This window comes from Talpa occidentalis, unplaced genomic scaffold (assembly GCF_014898055.3).
Source record: "Talpa occidentalis isolate TD23 unplaced genomic scaffold, MPIMG_talOcc4v2.1 talOcc4.2, whole genome shotgun sequence".
NCBI classification, from domain to species: domain Eukaryota; kingdom Metazoa; phylum Chordata; class Mammalia; order Eulipotyphla; family Talpidae; genus Talpa; species Talpa occidentalis.
Genome location: NW_023602073.1, coordinates 127,306,886 through 127,329,360, shown reverse-complemented (window position 1 = coordinate 127,329,360; position 22,475 = coordinate 127,306,886). Strand labels below are relative to the sequence as shown.

The 22,475-nt window shown below is 39.3% G+C and overlaps 1 protein-coding gene across 5 annotated transcripts in view; it reads right to left on the bottom strand.

Moving 5' to 3' along the window:
* ARG1 (arginase 1) overlaps positions 1-22,475 on the bottom strand; it is a 138,257-nt gene that overhangs the window by 33,302 nt on the left and 82,480 nt on the right. For all 5 annotated transcript variants that reach the window (XM_054697838.1, XM_054697839.1, XM_054697840.1 and 2 more), the window contains one exon: positions 14,887-14,983. In XM_054697838.1, the coding sequence (XP_054553813.1) occupies positions 14,887-14,910 (24 nt within the window). In that variant the 5' untranslated portion in view covers positions 14,911-14,983. The remainder of the gene's footprint in view (positions 1-14,886; positions 14,984-22,475) is intronic.

Here is a 22,475-nt window from a genome sequence, read left to right as displayed (position 1 = left end):
ATGCAGACGGGTATTGGAGCCCTCCGAAGACCTGGAAGGGACTAAGGAGTAAGTGTTTGCCTGTGACGACGCTGGAGGCGCCATGGCGGCACAGAAGATGGATACGGTCCGGGAGCTGCAGGATGGGACCTGGCATGAAGGAGACGCCCAAGAGGACCAGCCAACGACACCGGAAAGGACAAGCCAACGACACCGGAAAGGACCAGCCAATGACCCCTGAGGCAGCAGGCCATTGCTGACGCAAGGAGAGGCCAATGGACTTCAACTGATGGACATGGACTGATAAACTTGGACTAACAATCCTGCCAGAAGGCGGAGGACCTTGCAGGTTGATATATTTTGGGACCCTGGGGGTGGAACAGTTTTGTTTGTAAACCCCAGGAGATGGGAATCTGGGGGTGGCCAGTGGGCCTAGATGGCCAAAAGCAGCCTGTTATGCCCAGCAGCCAGGTGGAGGAGAAAAGCCAACTAAGAAGGCAAAAGCTGGTACTGATGCTAAGTTGAGAAGCCCTAAGCGGCTGTTAAGCAGCCTGGGTATGCTGAAGAACTGTGAGTCTCGTAAAATCACCTGTGGGTGATGCCCTGCTCATTCTTGAGCGAGGGTGAGGAGCTGAGGAACCTGTCCTTGGGGGACGGGTGGGGAACGTGGCTTGGGGTGGAGCCCAAGCCGAATGCAGAGTCTGGATCCCCGACCCATGTGCTTGTGCAGTGGGTTGGCCTGAGTGCAGGGGTCTGCGAGTCGCATGGGTGGCTGTGAAGGCCGAGTGTTGGAGCGACTGCAGACAGAAACCCTTAGGGTTGGTGATTACCCCCAACAGAATAAAATTGCCAAAAAAAAATAAAAATAAAATAAAATTGCCAATCCCAGAGCTAGTGCATCCTGGGGGTGGATGCTGTGTGTGCCTTGTAGCCGAGACTACAGCCAGAGAAGGCCAGGAAGCCTGACGGCTCCTGGTGTGATATAGTAGATGCCGTGTGTGATTCCCCTCCCTCATATGAGCAGTACCTTCGGCAGCAGATTTGGTGGCTTATCTGCTGGTACCAATAATTGTCTTTTGCTCTAGGTTGGTGCCCTGCCTGGACTTATTTGTGTTCTGTTGTATTTTGTTATATTTATTTGATGTATTTGCTTTTGTGGGCCATGGCTGCATTGTTTGTTTGCTTAGAAAATTGTATATATATATGTATAGACTGTATGGCAGAAAACCCTGAGGGGGTGGACTGTGGGGTAAAGAAAATGTCAGGCTTTTCTGCCCTTCCGCCATCAGGATAGATGATGGATCCTTGTCCTGAATGCATGCCTGATGGCGGGCACCTGGAATAGGGTGTGGGCATAGGTAGATGGGATTCAGCTGAGTTAAGACTGTGCTTTTAAGGGCAGCGTCACGGGGACGCCAGCAGCAGCAGCAGTAGAAGCCGAAGTAGCAGCAGCAGAAGCCGAAGCCGAAAGAGAAGCCGAGAAGCAGCAGAACGAACGCTAGAGAGCCCAGATAGAGTGAAGTCTTGCTGGGAGCTGGCAGGCTGGAAGGCCTCGCAGCACCCCTGCCTGCCATGTACTGGGTAATCTAAATAAAAAGACCCACAAAAAGCCACTGAGGACTCTGACTCCTCCTTTACCCAGTCTGCATGGGATCAGAAAACCTGCACTGTGTCCAGTCCTGGCCTCTACAACCTGCTAACCAATTTTCTTGGTACCTTCAAATAGCTAGTGCTCAATATTGAAAATTGTGTTTTGAGGATTAACATTCTCTTACTGAGGGAGATTTACAAGTAGCTCCATAGTGGTAACAATTTGATCCCAGTGGTAACAATATGAGTTTTCTCTCTGCTACCCCTACCTAGAGAGCAGTCACACACAAAGTCACATTTGCTATCAGAACAAGGTGAGAAGGTTAATTATTGGGGCATGATAGTTTTAGATAGGGGGATAAACTTATGTTTAATATCCCCAATTATCATCCTGGTACACAAGAACCAAAACGTGAAATTCAAAACTTATGAAAGCACGTTTTCCAGTAGAGGGATATTTCTAAAAGCCTTAATTCTGGGTATTAACCCCAATTTTCATTCTTCTAAGTAGTTAAGGGAGGGGAGAAGTTTCTCATGAATCCATAAGGCTTGGCTGAACTTAGCTCAAAATAATTCACATGCCAAAATGACATGTTCTGGGAAGGCCTGTATAGGGCCAGGAACAGGGCACTGAGCAGGTGTTCTAAGATCCCATGCAGATGGGGTAAAGGAGGAAAGAGTCTTGGAGCCCTCAGTGGCTTTGTAGGTTTTTTATTGTGATTTACCAGGCATATGGCAGGCAGGGGTGCTGGGGGGCCGGGAGACTGGCAGTTCTCCCAGCCCCCAGCAAATCCTCACTCTAGCTGGACTCCCTGGCATTCTCTCTGCTTCTCTTCTTCTCTCGGCTTCCATTCATTCTTGGCTTCTGCTGGAGTCCCTATGATGCCGCCCTTATAAACTCAGTCTCTCAGCCCAGATGTACCCACTTCAGGTGCCCCCCCATCAGGCATGCATTCAGGACCACAGGGTTCCCTTATCTATCCTAATAGCGGGGGGTGGGGGGGGCAGAAAAGCCTGATACTTTACCTTACCCTACACCATGTTATGAATATCTCAGGAGGCCTAATTGAATATTTTGAGGAGGGTTATTCTTCAATCAGTGTTGTTTTTTGTAAGTTTTTCTTTAATTGGTGTCTCTTTAATTGGTCTCTCCTCCTGGGCCCCCAGTGAATCTTCACTCTGACTGGGCTCTCTCGTTCTCTTGTGGCCTTATTCTCTCTCTTCTGCGCTCTCATTCTCTGCTGGTTGTCTTCTGCTCTCTTGCTTGTTCTTCTCCAGTTTTCTTTTGGTCTGGTGTCCCCATGACGCCGCCTCAGCCCAGGTGTACCCACCTACGCATGCCCACACCCTACTCCAGGTGCTCACCATCAGGCATGCATTCAGGACCGCAGGGATCCATCATCTATCCTAATGGCAGGAGGGCAGAAAAACCTGACAATTGTTTACCCTACGCTCTATCTCTAAATAAGGTCACATTAAGAGACACTGGGTTAGGATGTCAACAAATGAATTGAGAGAAGAGGGTACAATTCCACCCTGAACAATGTTGAAGAATAAATGACTCTGGTGTGAAACCATGGTTCACAGAGGGCCTACCCTGTGACCCTGTGTGGCCACCCAGAAGAGAGCCAGGGCACAGGGCACACCTTCCTTACCTTGGTGAGGACAGGACTGCTTCTATGTGAGATGGGTGTTGATATGAGTTTTCCTGAAAAGGGAAAAATTGCTGGGAAGGAGAAATAGGGAGTTGTTGTTGAGAGGGTATAAAGTTACAATTTTTTTAATGTGAGAAAGTTCTAGAGGTCTTTTGCAAACAACATGCAAATCATTAATGTTACAGAACATTTCATTTAAAATGATTAAAATGACATATTTTATGTCTGTACTTCTTATTGCAATATTTTTAAGAAGATAACTTTGTCAGAAAACCATGCTCTGTGTAAGGCACTAACACGCCCTTCCGGTCATGCCAGCTCCACGTGGTGACATTAGTCACACAGGAAAAGTGCCAGCCACATGCTGCCTCTCACCAGAGCCTCACACTTCCCTGTTGCCCTGAAATTCCAAGAATGTATGAAAACAAACTGTCTTATTTTACAATTTTTTTTCTGTGCCTCCTGAAAGTGAATCTGATTTTCTTAAGAAGTGTCCTGATTCATAAGTGCTTTTGTTCACTGACAGTCACAGGCATTCCATAAAACCCACAAACTTCAACCATGCCCCTTTCTATATTTTTATTATGCATTACTTTGAAAATACAAAAAAGAGCAAATAGTATGACTACCCCAAAACTATGTCCCTTCAAAAATCAGAAATCAAAACAAGAGCGATCAATATCGTCCCAAACTTTGTTATTAAAACCTATTACACAAGGGGGCGCTATATTAACATGCTAGGATGCCCCACAAAGGCCCAACATTTAAGTTACTTTAGTTTATTATTCATCTCAAAATAAATTTCAGCCATTGTTTTTTCAGAGCTGAGAATTGGCAATATTTACTATTGGAAGAGTCTTCACATTTCATATGGAATGTAATCTTTCTTCACAGTTAAGATTCCAAAATTTTGTTTGAATGAATCCTCTCAAGATAGACACACACACATTCTGAAAACACACACCTCTCATTTGATCTGAAATAACAATGAGGTCTCCTATTAAGCATTTTCTTACCCATGTAATTGTTATATTAAACAATTAGAAGCATTTGTCAAATTAAGCAACTTCTTCTGGTGGTGCAGCACGTCCTTAAGCAGGTTATTCACTTACATGGTTGTTTAGTTTAAATCAAAAAGGGAATTATGTGTATTTATGAATGCACAGTTCATTTTGGCAGCTTGTTCCTTCTGACTATATATTTTTCCCTCCCACTGAGCTATTTATAGAAACTATCAGGCCGAATCAGTAAAACTTTCAGGAGTGGAAGGAAACATTCAGAAACATTTATGTTTTCTTTTCACATTTGCCCAGTCAGTGTCCAAGTACAATTATTTAATGTTATGTGATGAAAAAAAAATCAGCAAGGTTTTAAATTTGAAGGAGGAAAAGCGCTCACAATTCTAAATCTCATCCTATGACTCAATGTGCAACTAATAACAGCAAAGATAACCAGAAATTTTACTAAGTCTCTCCCCAGCCCATCACACTGTACTGAATTAAGTGGTAAAGGACTGATCACAAAAATCTATAAAGAGCTGATGAGACTCAACAAAAACAAAGTAAATAATCCAGTAAAAAAATGGACAGAAGAGCTAAAAAGAAACTTCTTCAAAGAGGAAATGCAAATGGCCAACAGGCATATGAAAAAATGTTCAACATCACTTGTCATCAGGGAAATGCAAATCAAAACTACCATGAGATACCATCTCACACCAGTGAGAATGGCACATATTAAAAAAACTAGCAACAACAAATGTCGGCAAGGGTGTGGAGAAAAAGGAACTCTTCTGCACTGTTGGTGGTTGTGCAAACTGGTCCAACTGTTATAGAGCAACCCCGATATTAAACGGGTTCCTGGCTGTGGGTCCTCACCCGCGCGCTTTAAAGGGACTTATGAATACTCTACTACAGACACACACAAAAGGGTTAATAAAAGGTTTATTTACAAGAGAAAAAGAAATAAGGAAAATGTACAACTCAGGGAGAAAATAGGGAAATAAAGTCTTTAATGCGTCCTACCCGATCCGACGACCTGGAAACCCAAAGTCACTCAGAGCTGGCAGCACGCTGCGAGCTGGCTGAGAGCCCAAAAATGGAGAGCCCCTCAAAGCCCACGTGTCTGCCTTTTGTATCCACCTGGCTGCTTAACCCCACCCTCAGGTCCCAGCCACCTTCCCTTTGGTGGTGATGGGATTTGGAGTTCCCAGTGTCTTTGGCTTTGACCTGGGGTGGGGGTGGAGTCCACAAAGCCTATATGGAATTTGCTTTGGGACATCCTTTTCCCCCTAACACAACCACTATGGAGAGCTGTGTGGAGATTCCTCAACCTAGTAAAGATAGAGCTTCCATATGATCCAGCAATTCCACTCCTAGGTATTTAACCAAAGGACACAGAAACATTAATTCTAAAGGGCACCAGCACCCTATCGCTAAGCTATGGAAACAACCCAAATGCCCAAAAACAGATAACTAGATCAAGAAGATGTGGTACATATACACCATGGAATATTACTCAGCATTCAAAAAAGATAAACATGCAGTTTGCAGCAACATGAATGGAGCTAGAAGGGATCATGCTCAGCAAAATAAGCCAGAAAGAAAAAGAAAAATACCGGATGGTCTCACTCATAGCAGGAATTTAGAAAATCTAAATAAGGGACCAGGAAAAAGACAAATTATAATAAAGAAAAAATCAAAATCAACAAGCAACTATAAGCCAGAGACACACTAAAGGGTGGGTTGGAGGAGAGGAGGGTTGAAGGACAAAATAAGGAGGGTGGGAAATTGTACGGGGAATGTAACCAAAATTAAAATGCATACATTGTGCAAAAATGAAAAATGATGTAAGAATTATATAAAATAAAATAAAATATTTTAAACAAACCAGTGTAGGTCTAGGGATAGAAAAATGTGGGTTTAAATTTAGCCTCAGTTTCCTCACCTCTAAGATGGGATCAGTAGTCTCAGTGCATCTGTATATTGTAATGACATTTTAAATAAGATACTGTTTGAATATCATGCAGATCAAATCATATTTATAAAGTGTCAGATATTCTTCCTTTTTTTTTCTTTTCCTTTTTTACTGCCTTCTTTCCTCTACCTCTTATTTTCTCCCTTGCTGAATTCTCTGATTTCAAAGGTGTTGGGCTTTAAAGAGTGGCAAGCTTTATATATTGCTCTTATATGGTTGATAATTTAATATATACTCAGAATTTTAAAACACTGAGAAAGAGATTAGCTGTGAATGCTTATTTTCAATTATCCCTTTTCCCAGAAGTATTTGTTTTACCTCTGAAAAAGAGCTAGAAAATTATAGCCTACTATACCTTGGACTTGAAAGTCCTCCTGAAATTTCTTTTTATCCTAGGGTAATTCAAAATATGCTATATGCAGGAACATCAACAAATGAAGGATTTTTTTTTTTTTACAGTTTCTACACTGGGACAGATATTGAATAATTACCTAGTTCCTTCTTAACCTCTGCTGGACCCGTTATGTCATTCTATGACATTTTACAAAGCTGTAGAAGACATTCCAAAAGAAGAAAGATTTTGCACACCTAGGAGAAAAGTTAGAGTATATGTGGGTTCCTTTTGATATGTTAAACAATTTCTCATAACTCTACTTTCCAGATCCAACTTCTTTTCTTCTTTTCCATTATATGTCACAGATTGGCAGTAATACTGGGCTTGCAGAGCTCAGTAAGTTTGAAAATTAGAACACAGTTCAAATTTCTACTCCCCGAATCCTTTCCATATCCCCCCTTTTTTCCCTTTTATACAAAACAAATGTTATGGAAACATTATAATGCTTTCAAGAATTATGTTAGGCTATTTGTATACACTACTTGTTTGTTCTGATTTGAAAACTCTAAGTGGTCCAAACACCAGTGACAACATCCCCTGGACAGAAGCACTTGACTTAATATATAACAATATCCATATCAATAGTGGGATGGAATGAGCAATTCATTTTTTTGTCTCTATATCAGTCAGTTTTCTACTATGAAACACAGGCACATTCAATCTGAATAATTTAAGGACAGCTAGGTAAAAGGACAATATATAATCTTAGCCAGAGATAAAGAAAACCAAGATGGAAACAGCAGGATTTAGAGTGGTAATTTCAGCAGGGAGAAGAGAGCTGTTACCACCTCTGGGTTCAAAGGGACAAGCAGGATGGTGTGGCTAGCAGAATCTGATCGAGCAGCTCTCTGGAAAAGTCTGCATGATAGGAACAGGGTTCCTAAATAGACAGATATAATCTGATGTGAACTGCCAAGGAAATAACTGGGAAATAAACTCCAAATTCACCCTCCTATCTTCAATAGCTTGATACTCTCCCCCCTCCACTGGTTGAAATTAACCCAAGATGAAAGCGAGGCCCCAGGTAACAATTAACAACCCAAAGGCATAGAGCCAGATGGAAAGTGGATCTGGTTGGGGAAAAGAAGTGATAGGCATAGCCTGGCAATTCTCTTTAGACATTATCTAATTTAATTCTTACCTATTTTACAAGGTATAGGTTGTTTTCTACAATTTGCAGATGGGAAAACTGAAGATCAAATTTATTATTGCAAAGTGATTACAGCAATTAATCTAAGTTATCACAATAATAGATTGGAAAAAATATCTAAGTACATGCAGATAAAGTGCATTAGCAAAAGTTTAATTTCCTTTGATGATAAATATTTTAGCAATCTGCATGGAAGAAACTTCCTTAAACCAGTAGTGTATTTTTTAAATCTGTAATAAATATCAATTCTTATATTTAATAGGTTAATGCAAGTCCAAGTTGCTACTGGATGTCTCAGCTACTTCAGGAAGAAAAAATATAAAAAAAAAAACCACCTACTTAAACAGAAAAAAAACACACAAAGTAAGTAAAATACATAAGAATTGATAAAGAAAACAAGAAACTAAAATGTGGGCTCATGAAGAGGCAGTATAATTGAGTGGTTAAAGGACATGGACACTGAAGTAGAGCAGATCTGGGCAGGAATTCCAGCTGTGCCCCTCGGATCATGTGACCTTGGTTAGGTGTTAATATCATACACTCTCATGTGAAAATGATGGATATTATCAATATGAACGTTTTGCAACCATCCCAGGCCATATAGGGTATTGTCAGTTCTCCAAGATGCAAGATAATTTTGGAGCCTTCGGTAAATTTTTGCAGGCCTTTAATAATGAATCAGGGGACAGGCTAGTTTTCTCTCTCAGTGTATCTATGATTGGTTCCTCTCTCTGTCCTACCATCTCAGAGAGACGCTACTTATAGGCCCTCCGCACAGGTGTCCTATCTGCATAGACGCATGCCCCGTGCTCCTTGGACACAGGTGTCCATAATTAGAGGTGTGTGTGCAAGACCACAGGTGCTGGTCATAGATGCTAATGGCAGGGGGTTGGGGAAAAGCCTGATAACTTCATTTACCCTACAAATAAGCATAGACATTATGGTTGTCTACATAAAGAACCCAAGGAAATCCATACAGACTAATTATGAAATCTAAGCACAGAATTCAACAACATTGTTAGATATAAGAACTTCCAGGTTTTAGTTTCAGGAATTTTTTTCTCCTGTTTTCAACATCAAGAAATACTTCTCGGTGATGGAGAGATGAGAAAAAATATTTTAATGAGGTTTTTACAGCACAGAGCCTCTAAGGAAATAATAACCATGCTTTTCACAGTTATACTGCCAATTCTGTTGCTTTAGTGTACAGTGTGCTTTTTTATTTCACCCCAAACTGAGAGTTGTTTTCGCTTCCACCCACAGCAATGCTGACTGTGAATGGGCTTATTAACCAAGGTTCATTACATCCTTACCACCTGGAGGAGCCATTAGCATCACTGTGAGCCAGGGCTCAGCACAAGCTCCTGGAGAGAAGGAACCTAGTAGAAATACCAGCATAGCAGGGGTCATGTTCTGGGTTCCAGAGTCTGCTATTTTGGTGTTATAGAGGGACAAGAAGTAGGTCTTACCCATAACCAGAGAAAAGCTAATAACCCAAGATATATGGCAAAGGACTAGAAATGTCTTAATTTAATAAAATAGTCACAGTAAAAATTCTGCTGCAAATGGTCTATGGGACAGTCACCTTGAGAACAAGTGAAAATGGACCTTTCACAAATGAAGATGAGTTCCAATAAGATCCAGAATTTTCTCTACTTTGTCTCCACAATTTAGCCACTGAACAAATTAATCTCTTTAAGTCCCAGATTCCTTATCTTTAAAACAGGGCTTATAAGTACATACCTCACCAGATTATTGTAATGATTAAATGAGTAAGTGAATATAAGTAGGCAGACTATCGCGCATAACACATACTAAAGGCTCAATAATAACTCTTATTATTATTTTTACCAATCCCAGTCATTTTGATACAGGGCAGCAAGGGAAACTAAAACTGGCCAAGGACAGTGCCCAAATAGTTTATCAGTCACTGTCTGAGTTCTCTACCAGAGTGCACAATTGCAAGACTATTCAGGTTCAGAGAACAACAATAATGGAATTTATTTAATAAACCAGGGAAAACAAAGAGTTACCAAAGCCACATATAACTTTTTTACCTCCCCTAAAGCAGTGTTCACTCTTTTAAATTTCTAAACAGAAAGGCTCCCAAGATGGCATCTTCCTGCCACTGAGGGCCTGGAGCCCATGGCAGCCAGACTATCAGCTGGGATCCAACTCACTAAGACAGCAGAAGACACACCAGGAGATGATCCCCAGAGCTGCTGAGATGCCCCAGTGCAACACCAGACAAGTGACACTCAAAATAGCAGCTGCAGCGGCTGAACTATCAGACGAAAGGCCAGACTCATGAAGCTCAGCAAGGCACCCAGCTCCGGTCTTCATCTTCCCTTCCAGGCTGTAACAGCAGCAAAACTGAGAACAGTGTCAGTCACTGGGCTACTTACAAAGCCTCCTAACCTTTTCTCTCTGAGGTTGGCTGCTGGAAGCCTCTCCACGTCCTTCAGAGGCCTACAGAAGTCTTCTGGAAGATCAGAATGGTGGGCGCTGAAAGCTCTTATCCTGGATCATTGAAGATCTAAAAATGCTGAAATCCTGAATGCTGAATCCTGGGGACTGCTTCTACACTCTCTTACATTTCTTATTGGAATCTCCACCTCCACCAATACATAGTTTGTATTTTGCCTGGGGCTATCCATCCTTACTAGCACCCCCTCCAGGGGGTGCCACCTGTAACAGTCTTTGGCTTCAGCTACCAGTTACAAATTCTGTACATCCTTCCCTTCTCTAGGAAAAATCTGAAAAAATGATAAGACCAAATATTAAAATATAATTAAATAGGTAATTTTTTTTAGTTTTTTGAAACTTCCCTGAAACACACTCTATTGCCTGTGGTAAAGGAAAATGTCCTTTTACCAAATATGTTTTGAAATATAACAAGAAAGCAACCCACTGATTGAAATTATCATGCTATTTTTTTTCCTAACTTGTTGTCCTGTAATTTAACCAACTACAAATCCTTCAGTGTTACCAGTTGAGACTGTCAGGGTAAAAGCTAATACAAATTGCAAACGTCCATGGACATTGATAACTGTGTATGGTTTAGAGAAAATGAGTATAACACTATCTTTCCATGTTATCTCTAATTTTTAATTTCTAGAATCATGCATCTAGAATCATGAATATATTAGGAATTGTGTTGTTAGTGTCCCAAAGAAGGAAAGATGTTTTTGCTTATCTATGTGTTTCTGGCACATAATTTTACACCTACCAAATAGAAATTTCTCTACTACTTGTTAAGGGGGAAATAGTTTCTAAATGATAAATAATCATGATGGATCTCATATGATTATACTACTAACTATTAGATTAAAAACCTCATGGAAGTATCACATTATGAGTTTTAAAGAAAAAATATTTTTTATTATCTCTGACTTTATTACCAAAGAAGTTAAGGCAAAATTAGGTGGAATGAAACAGAATATTCTATTTATACAATATGTCTAATGGTCTTAATGGGACCAAGGACAGTGTGTTGTCATGGTGACAATATGTGGGGTAGTTATGCACAAAGACAGTGTCAGTCTATAAAAAGAGATTATTTGGGGCCTCCCTAGTTGTGCAAGGGGTTAAGCACAACACTATGAAGCTATCTGCAGCCTCTGCAGCATGAGTTTGATCCCCAGCCAGGCAGGGAGCAACCCACATGGCGCAGCAGACCTCACCTGCCTCCCTTGCTCCCCTCAGCAGTGTATTTCAGTCAGTCTGCCTCTGGCCCCCACTCTGTCTCTGGTGAATCCTCTCACCCCCACACCTCTGGCCTGTACCCCAGTTCTTGTATGCATAGATAAATAAATCTTTAAAAAAGAGAGAGAGATTATTTGGAGAAATATTCAATTATTCTTTTCTTACTCAAAAGTCCTAACAACCATCATCTAAGGATGATGATAATGTAGTGAAGTGTCCCAGAATCTAAATTTGAGATTATGCACTATATAAACTGCAATTTAACAATTAAAAAGGAATGAGTCATTCATTTAACAGGCATTTCGTGAATGCCCCTGTGTGCCAGGCACTGTCTACATTTGGGACCAAATACTAGAACTAGCCACTAGCATAGACTAAACTTACTGGTACTGGTAAGGGGTATCATTGCCCATTTGAGCTGCAGATTGGATGGCTCATGAGCAACAGAAATTAATTTTTTTACAGTTCCGGAGGCGAGAAGACTGAGATCAGGGTTCCAACATGGTCAAATGAGGGTTCTTTTTTCAGGTTGCAAACTTCTCATTGCATCCACACATAGCAGGAGAATGGGCTGAGGCTCTCTCTCGAACCCCTTTATAAAGTCATTGATTCCATTCACGAGGCTCCACCCTCATGACCTAACCACCTCCCAAAGATTCACCAACTAACACCCTCACCTTAGAGGATAAGATATCAAAATATGAAGTTGGGGGTATAGAAACATTCTGATGCTAGCAGGGGTTAACACTGGAAAGTTACTTGACTTCTTTGAACCTCAGTCTCCTCAATGGTCATATCATATCTAGAACAGAGGAAATTAAGAATTAAACAAGATATGCAATGTATTTCAGGTACTTTGTGCCACGCATGCTGCTTCCTGGTTATGATGCTGGTCATTATAATGTGCAAGGCCCCAGGTATCACTTCTGAATGACCTAGACTCTGAAGACAAATTGGAGGGTCCTGAACTGGTGCTGTAGATCCTTTCCATGTCTTTTGTCCACACTCAAGTTTTTTTAGCTAACTAATTAGAAAACATCTTCCTTTAGTTTTTTATTTTTGTCATTCTATGGCTAGTGTTAAACTATAGAAAATTTTATAGATTTTTTTTCTCTTGAAATCAACCTAATGCAATGACATCTGAACTATGCTGTGAAGCCAACAAAAGCTAAATACTTCTTAGCATATCATCACAGCCTTTTATGGATAATCAAGAAGTCTTAATTTAATTGTAATATTCATTTGTAGAGACTAGACCCAATTCATTTTATGTTATACACATGATGAAGTCATTAGGATAGTTTTTCTTGCTAGTCATAGGAAAATCAACTGATATGGACATAAGAAATACAGATAATTTGTTAGCATATAGTAGTAGGGTCCAGTTCTATCTTAGCTAATTGGTTAATTTCACAGCTCATGATGTCAACAAGAACCAGGTCACTTCTGGGCATCCTCAGTGTTAGCCCCATCTCAGGGTTCATTACAATCATATTTATAAGACACAGACTTGTAGTAGTATGAACTTTTTTGTCATACTCAATGGGAAAAACAGAAAACTTGGCTTCCCTTCCCATAGTTTTCTCTACAATCTCAGTTTCAGATAAAACTGGTAATCCCCTTCTTGCTTATCATTGACCGAAAGTGTACTGGGCCTGGCCACTGATGAAACTTTACTGATAGGGGGATGAGATTTTTAGCTCATAATAGGCTAATTAGTTGATGTGGAATGGATTTTCGTGAATAAACAACAAAGTTTGATACATACAGGTGATTTGGAATGTGATTTTAATCTTTGAGTTAGTCTTCATTTCTATTTTAATTCATTGTATGAATTGGCTCAGGTCTTCAACTCTTTTCTATACTGAAATGAAAATGTTAACCAACCATATAGGTGACAAGATAAGTGACTACAAAATTTCTAATATAGTAACAACCTCAGTGTTTTGCCAGCCTAGTCACATCTGAAATGATAGCGAGTCAACAAAATTTTCAATCTGCATTCTTTTGATGATCTCATCCAATCTCATGACTTTATATAGTAACTGTTTAATGATGACTCCTTGTTTTTATCTCTAGCCTGTATCTTCCCTAATATTAGTTTCTTATTAAAGAACTTAATGATTTCTCCACTGAGATGTCTAAGAGATATCTTTAACCTCAGGAATTCATAAATGAGCTCTTGCTCCTCCCTGAAAAGCTGTTCTGATTCAAAATCTTTCTTATTCCATTAAAGAATTTCCCAATTCTACCATTCTAGGACAAATTTTAAAATCCTGCTCATATTTCAAGCTTGACCTGTGTGTTTTAATCTCAGACTCCAGACTTCTTCAGAGTAATGCCTGGGGATAGGGGGCTGCTATGCAGGTGTTAATATAGATGTGCTTCAACTCCCAAATTATTATTGATCTGTGTTTCATCCCTCAGGAAATCTTGCAGAATAAGAACTCCTGGGAAGACAGGAGATTCATGAACGGCAGATAACTTCACAAAAACAACCAAATATTACCATAATTTTGACATTATCCACTTCAGAATCCACTGGAAAAATACAAAGAACACACACACACAATCCTTTTAGGTAAATGGCAGGGAGGGGAGGATTCATCTTTTGTAGTGGGATGTTTAGTATAGTTCATTTCAATTTAATTTCAGTATCTCTCCTCCTTCTCTATATTTTTAATACTTCTCAACTCTCTGCCAAAAAGAACTTGAAACATAATAGAGAAGATGCAAAATTATCTATAATATAAACAAGGCCCTTCGGTACAACAGTGTAAGCAATTGATCCTGAAATCTGGTTGAGGGAACATGAGAAGATTTTACAGGGAGGCGAGGTCAAAAATGGGTGGAATGTCAATGGTAGGGAAGTGGGAAGATGTAGCAGAAAGAACACATTCAAAGCACGAAGTGTCAGGGGATATGAAATTGGACTTTAAAATTTTGGATAGGGCCTCCCGTGGTGGCGCAGCAGTTGAGCGCTGGGCTGCGAAGCTGCCCGCAGCCTCTGCAGCGCCAGTTCCATCCCTGGCCGCCAGCGAGGGACCTACATGGCACGAAGACCTCTCCTGCCACGCCCACTGCTCTCCTCAGCAGTGTATTTCGTCAGTCTGCCTGTTCTGTTCCCCGCTCTGGCTCTGGTGAATCCTCTCACCCTCCCGCGCTTCTGACTGTACCCAGTGCTTGTATAAATAAATAAATAAATCTTTAAAAAAAAATAAAAATAAAATTTTGTGTATCAGGGTGTATCTCAAAGTTGAGAATAAACAGATAATGACACCCTCCCCGGGAAACAAAAGGGCCATAATTTGGGGTAGGGGAGAGGAAGCAATTCAGTCCATAATAGCACCTGTCATCAGTTTCCCACTGCTATTATCTTGTTATTTTTACAGTATATATATTTTTAAATTTCATCTCTTGCCACTCTTCCCCTTACTCACCTCACTCTGGAATGCCCGACACATCTCCAGTTCACGTCTTCGCCGGTGCTATTCACTTCCTTCAAATGTTTGCTCACCTTTAAATGTCACCAGTCATCTGAAGGATACAAGTGATGAGAGGATTCTTTACAGGGAATTTGGAGATGACACTGGATTTCCTCTTGCCTTCCACACTCAGGCCTAATGAGGGCGCTCCAAGAGAGCTCCTGAAAGGGGAGACTGGGGAACTCTGCCCTGACTGCCCAGGGAAAGTTGGCTGTCCAGTGGAAACATGTTGGCCTGTCCATGCTGGCAACACGCTTCCTTTGAAGCTCCTAGAAAAGAATAGAAAGAGGGCCTCCCCGGTGGCACAGCGGTTGAGCGCTGGGTTGCGAAGCTGCCCGCGGCCTCTGCGGCGTCGGTTCGATCCCTGGCTGCTCCCCGGCCACCAGAGGAGGGTCCCACATGGCGCGCAGACCTCTCCTGCCGCCCGCTGCACCCCTCAGCAGTGTACTTCGGTCCTTCTGCCTGTTCTGCTCCCCGCTCTGGCTCTGGTGAATTCTCTCACCCTCCCGCGCTTCTGACTGTACCCAGTGCATGTATAAACAAAACAAACAAACAAACAAATAAAAAAAAAAAAAGAGTATTTAAAAAAAAAAAAAAAGAAAGAAAAGAATAGAAAGAACCTGACATGTGTCCCCTTCAAATGGGCATGTTTGAGATAAGGTGGTTGGAGCCACCTCTGATGGCAGGAAGAGGGAATGAGCTACAGTAAAGGGAACAAACTCCAATTTCAAGGACATGGAGGAAGTTGGTGACTTCTGTGCCTGTTGCTGTCACCCCAGGAGGCTAACCAGGCTCTAGTCATTTGGAAAAGACCTGAACCCAGAAGACTTCCAATTGGGATTGGGGAATACCAAGAAAACTGAGTGGGCAAGAATTGAGGGCACATACCAGAAAATGAGCAAGAAAATTCATCACCAGCATGAAGATCAGGGTAGGCATTGCAGGGGAATCACGTCCAAGGAAATATAACTGCACCCCACTAAAAGTCACCGGTTCAATTTGTCACAACAGGAAGCAATCAATAGTCTCAGTGGAATGACTAACAGCACTAGGTTAATAAAAATGCACTTGCCCTTTAATCTTCCTCCGTCTTCCCCAGCTTGATCTTGGAGAAGTCAGAAGTAGCAGAGTCACAGAGAAATAGCAGAAGAGTGCTATGAGCTGACTCCATTGCCCCCAAAATCTATATATTGGAGTCCTAATTCCCCAGTGCTTTTTGATATGGGATATTCAATGAGGTAGTTAAAGTGGTATATTAATGAGGTGGTTAGATTACAATGAGATCATTGACACTAGTTCTATTTTCAAGAGCAACTATTTTGCTCTTGACACTAGTGTCACATAGTAAATATGTTCCACCTTGTGGATCAAACAGTCTCTTTTGTGACTATTCCATTTGCCATTGTAGCCTGAAAACAGTCACAGGCAATATGTGAACAAATGAGTGTGGGTATGACTGTGTTCCAACAAAATTTAATTTATGGAGTCAGTTTTGAATTTCATGTAATTTTCATGTACCATGAAATATTATTTTTCTCTTCATTTTTCCTCAATCACTAAAAGATATAAAAAACATTTCTTGCCCTCTTTGGGGTAGCAGGATAAAAAAAGGTAGAAGAAAAGTCTGCACACTCGCTTTTAAGATTTCTTTTTAGCTGAGCTCTTACGCATTCAGCTTAAAAATCAGGATTTTCTTACTAACATAAAGAGAAAAATCAAAAATGCAAAACAGCCACAGTGTCTAATACTTGATAGGTGTTTGACAAAGCCTAATTCCTCCATCCCTGAAAGCAAGAGAGGACTTGAACTAGAACATTACGGATGAATTAAAAGCTATTGAGAGAGGAATCAAGGATGATTGATTGATTGTAAGGGAAAAATGAAGGTCAGCCAAAAAAAAAGTCTAAGACGGTTGAGCTCAGAGCATGCAAAACTGAAGGCAATAAAGAAATCAGAGTCCCACGAGAAGACATAACAGGATGAAAGAGAATGATGTGAACAATTTCAGTTTAAGAGGTTTGTGCGGTAACAAAAGAATTGAAGATAGTGCATGTAATTAAAATTGTTGAACATGAGTGAGAACAGAACAAATGAATGCATCCTTTCTGGCTTATATAAAATATCAGGAAAAGTTTATTTGCACTACATTAAAGTTTGATAAAACAGATATCGTGATCCCAGAGGAATCTGAAAACAAGGAATGACTCGTCTATAATAGTCTATTAGTTTTTCAAGCCTCAGATAGAGTCCTACATTCCTATTCAATCTAAGTTATTCTCCCTAAGTTATAAAAATGGTAAGAGGCTAATTTGCTTTCCCAGTGACTTAAAAAATCTCTTTCTCCTCATTAAGAATCTGCCCACTTTTAAATAAGGGAGAGATTCCACATCATGATGTGGGAATTTCATTACACTGATGGGAAAAAAGTGTCAGTGAAAAGCAAGATATCCTTTAAATTTGAATTTAGAAATACAAACTTCTACATAATTTCTTTCCTAGAAGTCATGAAGCTCTTAATTACTTTAAAACAATTTAACAGCAATCAGAGCAGAGGAGAACCTAAGCATTTAAACTGGGCTCATTTTATTCTTTTTTGTCCTTCATGCTCTACTTACTTTAAATGTCTTTAAATTATTCATTGGATTGCAGGGAAATCATTCAAAGAACTATCTTTGGAGGTCACTCATAATGAGTGAAGGTGGTCCCTACCTTTGCCAGCTTCATCTACTGACCCTTAAGAATGTCCCCTCATACCTCATAGCCTTCCTCTCTACCTTGTGCCCTGCCAGCAATTGGGCAATTTTAATCCCCATGTTGAAAATTTGCCACCTAAATGTCTTGGTTCCTGGACCTTCAATAAATTGAGAATACTCACAGAGCTGAAAAAGAAAAAAATAAAGCTAACAAACTAGAAAGCAAACAGAAAAGAAAAGTAGAATTAATAAATAATATCAGAGATTTTCCTTCTTAGGAAAAAAAAAAAGTAAAAGAACAGATGTTAACCAAAGAAGAGAAATAAAACAAAAAATACACAACTTTACAAATGTTGGTAATGAAAAATAGGACAGCTAGGTAAAAGGATACATTTGAAGATCATAATAAAGTCTTATATGTAGCTTTTTGCCAACAACAAATTTAAAATATAGATGGAATGGTTGATTTTCTATTTAAAAAAAAAGGCTTTTAACAATTGACTTAAGAATAAGTGGGAAAATTGCAATGACCAGTACTCAAGCAAAAAAACCTGAAATGTTATCAGTGATCTACTTAAAAAAATATATATCCTGTCCAGGTGATTTCATAGGTAGTTCTCTTCTACCTGAGCATTAAAGAACAGATGATTCCTATATTATATAAATTATTGCTGAACAAAGACAGAAATATTTCCAATTCATCTTAGAAAACTGGCATATTTCATATCAAAGCACAATAAGAAAAATATAGATCAATTTCACTTATGAACATGGTGCTTCCTTAAATAATGAAATTTTGAAAGGACTTCCCATGCCAAATAATCCCATTTCTTCCTTAACATGAATGAGGCCATTTCAGCCCTTCCAACATCCCAGCACGACAACTGGCATCCCAGCACACCAGGGCAATACTTGATACCCGCCTAAGTTGTGAGAATCAACAAATTATTGTTACTTTAAGTCACTAAGTATGGGGTAGCTTTCTTTTGTACCAATACATAACCAATAACTTGATATTTGTAGTATGTACTAAGTAAAACTAACCCATACAAGCTGAGTTATCAGAAAGAAGAGGAAAGAATAAAAATACAGTTAATAAGCAGTATTCTTTCCCTTTAATTCAAGCATGCTAGTGTTCTTTATTATCAGATTACATATAAAGCAAAGGTGTTTTTAAGTGATAAATACCAGCTTTGGCAATGAGAACTTCAGAGATTAGCCTAACCATTAGAGGAACACTGATAAGGAGCCTTTTAATTCTGATATGAATAAAAAAATGTATATGTTTACCTATTCAAAAATTATATTCAAAAAGAATCTGCAGAGCCCTGATCTAATTTGGTTAGTCACACATGTTCTCTAAGCTTAGCTGTGAAATTAGCAGTTACAAAAATGGCAAATAAGCAGAAAACTTTTGTGAGCTTTCTCTCACCTAGGTCAGGAGCCAGCAAAGTTTTTTTTTTCTGTCAAAGGCATATAATTTAGAGTTTGGGTACCAAGAAGCAAAATCAAGGATATTATATAGGAATTTATTTAACAAGATTTATTTTAATTGATTAAATTCAAAATATTTTAATAATAAATTGAGTATACTTTTTTAGTAATATAGTTTACTAATGAGAAGAATGAATTTCTTTTTGTAGCGCAAAATAATTTTCTTCACTGGATGCAAATGTAAAAACCATTTTTAGCTCACAGAGCATATAAAAACAGTAGCAGACCAGATTTCACAGTCTTGAGTTTGTCTACCTCTGCCCTGTTGGAAGAAACAATTTTGCCATGGACTCTGAGCATTCCCAAACATCCTGCTAGGTATACCAAGAATTCAAGGCTCTGAGTAAGATTTACCAAGCCAGTTTGTAATAAGCACCCTTTAAGGATGAGCTACATCTCCATCAGAGGAAGTTTACTAGAAAAGTAATAGTTTTTGGTTTTTTTTTTTAGTGTTCCTTTCTTATAATACAACTCAATATGTATATACAGGCATCCATCGTAAGCTCTTTGCCTCTGAGGGACTGGAGGCATGGAAATCTGATGCAAATGAACATAAAGGTCTTCCCATTGTTTTTGCTGTGAGTTATAATATTCTTTATTTCCAACCCAAGAGTTTCATGTCTTCTGCCATCGTCCACAAAAACTTCTCAGTTTGTAAGTAGGATAAGGACAGTTCTTGCCATGAATCCATGAAATAAGGACTAAGGTTATTAAGGGAACATCAATTTCATATGGATGAAGTTAGAATGCAGGGAATATCAAAATGGTTACAGCCAGTTCAAAAAGGTTCTAACCACTCCAAGTCCAAAAGAACCTGTTCCATCAGTTTCAACCAGTTTAGACTGGATTAAATCAGTTCTAGTCAGATAAAGCATATCACACCAGATCAAAGTGATTCCAGCTAGTCCAAATCAGATTAAACTGGTTTCCAACAGGATCACACTAGTTTCAGACAGTTCAAACCAAATCAAGCCAGTTCCAGCCAGTTCAAACTATACCAAACTGGCTCTAACCAGTTCCAGCCAGTTCAAACCAGTTTCAGCTGGATCAAACCGGACCAAACAGACTGCAGCCAGCAAAATGAAGATCAAAGTAGTTCTGGCCATTTCAAACCAGATCAAACTGGTTGCAACTGGATCAAGCCAGTTTCAGTTGAATCAAACTGTTTACAACCATATCAAAATGGTTACAGCTGTTTCAAAAACAGTTCTAGCCCCTCCAAGCCAAAACAAACCTTTGCCAGCAGGTTGAATAGGTTCAATTCAGGAACAGCTGGTTCAAACTGGAGTAAACCAGTTCCAGTTGGCCAAGACTGGATCACACTGGTTACAGCCAGATCAAAGCAGTTACAGCCAGTTCAAACCAGACTAAACTGGTTCTAGCCATATCAAACCAGTTTCAGCCAGTTGAAACTGGATCGAGCTGATTCCAGCCAGTTCAAACTAGCTCAAATTGGTTCCAGCCTGTTAAAAAAAATTTCATCTGGTTAAGACTGGTATCAGCAGTTTCAAACTGGGTCTAACAAACTCTAGCCGATTCCATGTGGATCAAACCAGTTTCAATTGTTTCATACCAGATCAAATTAATTCTTGCTAGATAAAACTGATTTCAGCCTGTTGAAACCAGATCAAACTGGTTTTAGCTGGCTCAAACCAGAGCAGACTACTTACTCTAATCGCATGAAACAGTTTTGGAAAAAAAAATGTTTATGTGTTGGTGTTTGTACAATCTTATTATTGTACAATATATAGTGTAAAGTTGTGATATTCTAGGAAATAGATAGCAGAGACTTTGATGTTTTCCAAATGGCCATACTAAGTTTGTCTTAATGTTGGAAATAATGCTGTTTATTCATATTAATGAATCATCATTACAGAGCTGCTGCTATTTGCCATTTTCATTTTTTCCACATTAATTTCTAGTGTCTGAAAATTAGGTAATAAATCAAAAATAACTGCAGGCTCTCCTCCCAGGAATGCCTTTTGTTTTTAAAATATAGTAAAACATTGAGGAGCCAGTCACTTAGCTGCAATAGTGTAAGGAGAAAACACATCCACCCACCCATGGTGCTCCCTTGAATTGTTTCCCACAGTGACACACTCAGCCTTGCCAAAGGCTCATGTCACATTTCATTCCTCCCTTCCGATTTCTGAAAACAAGAAACCTGACACAGCTGATCCCATTCTAAAGACATTTTTTTTTTCCCCAAGCAAGTAGATTCTATATTTAGAGGGCATTTGAGAATTGAAATCACCATCATCTTAAATCACTAGTATAGCTATTCCTCTTGGGCCCCCTTAACTGTAGCAGGTTGTTTTCGAGAACTGCACAAGATAACACGGTATTTGAAGGGGAAAGAGATTAATGTGGTTGTAGAACCAAACAATTAAGTGCAAAAGGCAAGGAAATGTAAAAGGCAAGGCAATCCTGCAACTTTCTATAGATTAGTGGCAGATCAAGTAAATCTCTCTCTAGGTCATCATCACAGAAAGAACTGAGATCAAAACTATTTGAATTTAGGGGACAATGATTTGTAAAATTATTTTGTTTTTAGCAAACATCAAACATTGTGCTCTCTTTGGTGCGTATCACTGGCACCAAACAAGATTTTCCAAGTATGTTTTTATTTCTATTTCACTATGTTAGGCATTGAGAACAGCTGGTGACGGTTTACATATCAGTGAGGTTACTTTCAATTTTTGGAGTCTAAATTTTTTGATACTCTTATTTAGATAGAAAACACAGAGAAAAATGTAGTATCTGTTTCTTTATCTGGAATCAAAATACACAGTAAAGCAAAATAAGTTTACTGGGACAGTTATAGAGGACCCAAAAAGGCCTTCTGATCCCTGAAAAATGAAATTATGAGCAGTGTAATTTTTGTGTGATAGGCTAAATTGAGTATATGAAAACATAAAATAATTTTAATACCACATATGTCAGGAAAATTCAAGAAATCATTAACAAAAAAAAAAACAACAACAGGACATTCAGACTCTGAGTACATTTCAAGAGAGCACCTCTGTGACTCTTTAGTGAATAAATGACTTCATCAAATAGAATTACCTTTTAAGTTCATATTTTTCAAGTAGAAAATTCTTTCAAAGTCATTACCAGATTGCCAGACAATGTCATGCAATCTTTGTAGAATTTAATCAAATATAGCTTTAGTATCTGTAAAAGTTATATGCTGATAAAATACAGGAATTATTTGAGAAGAATGTATATCACATTCAAAAACCTTAAATATCTTAAGAGTTTTAAAATGTGGTCACATATTCATTGGCACTTCCACCATAGAAAGAAAGATTCTAAAAACTTGCAAGCTGAACATAGATTTGAGGCAAACAGCAGGGA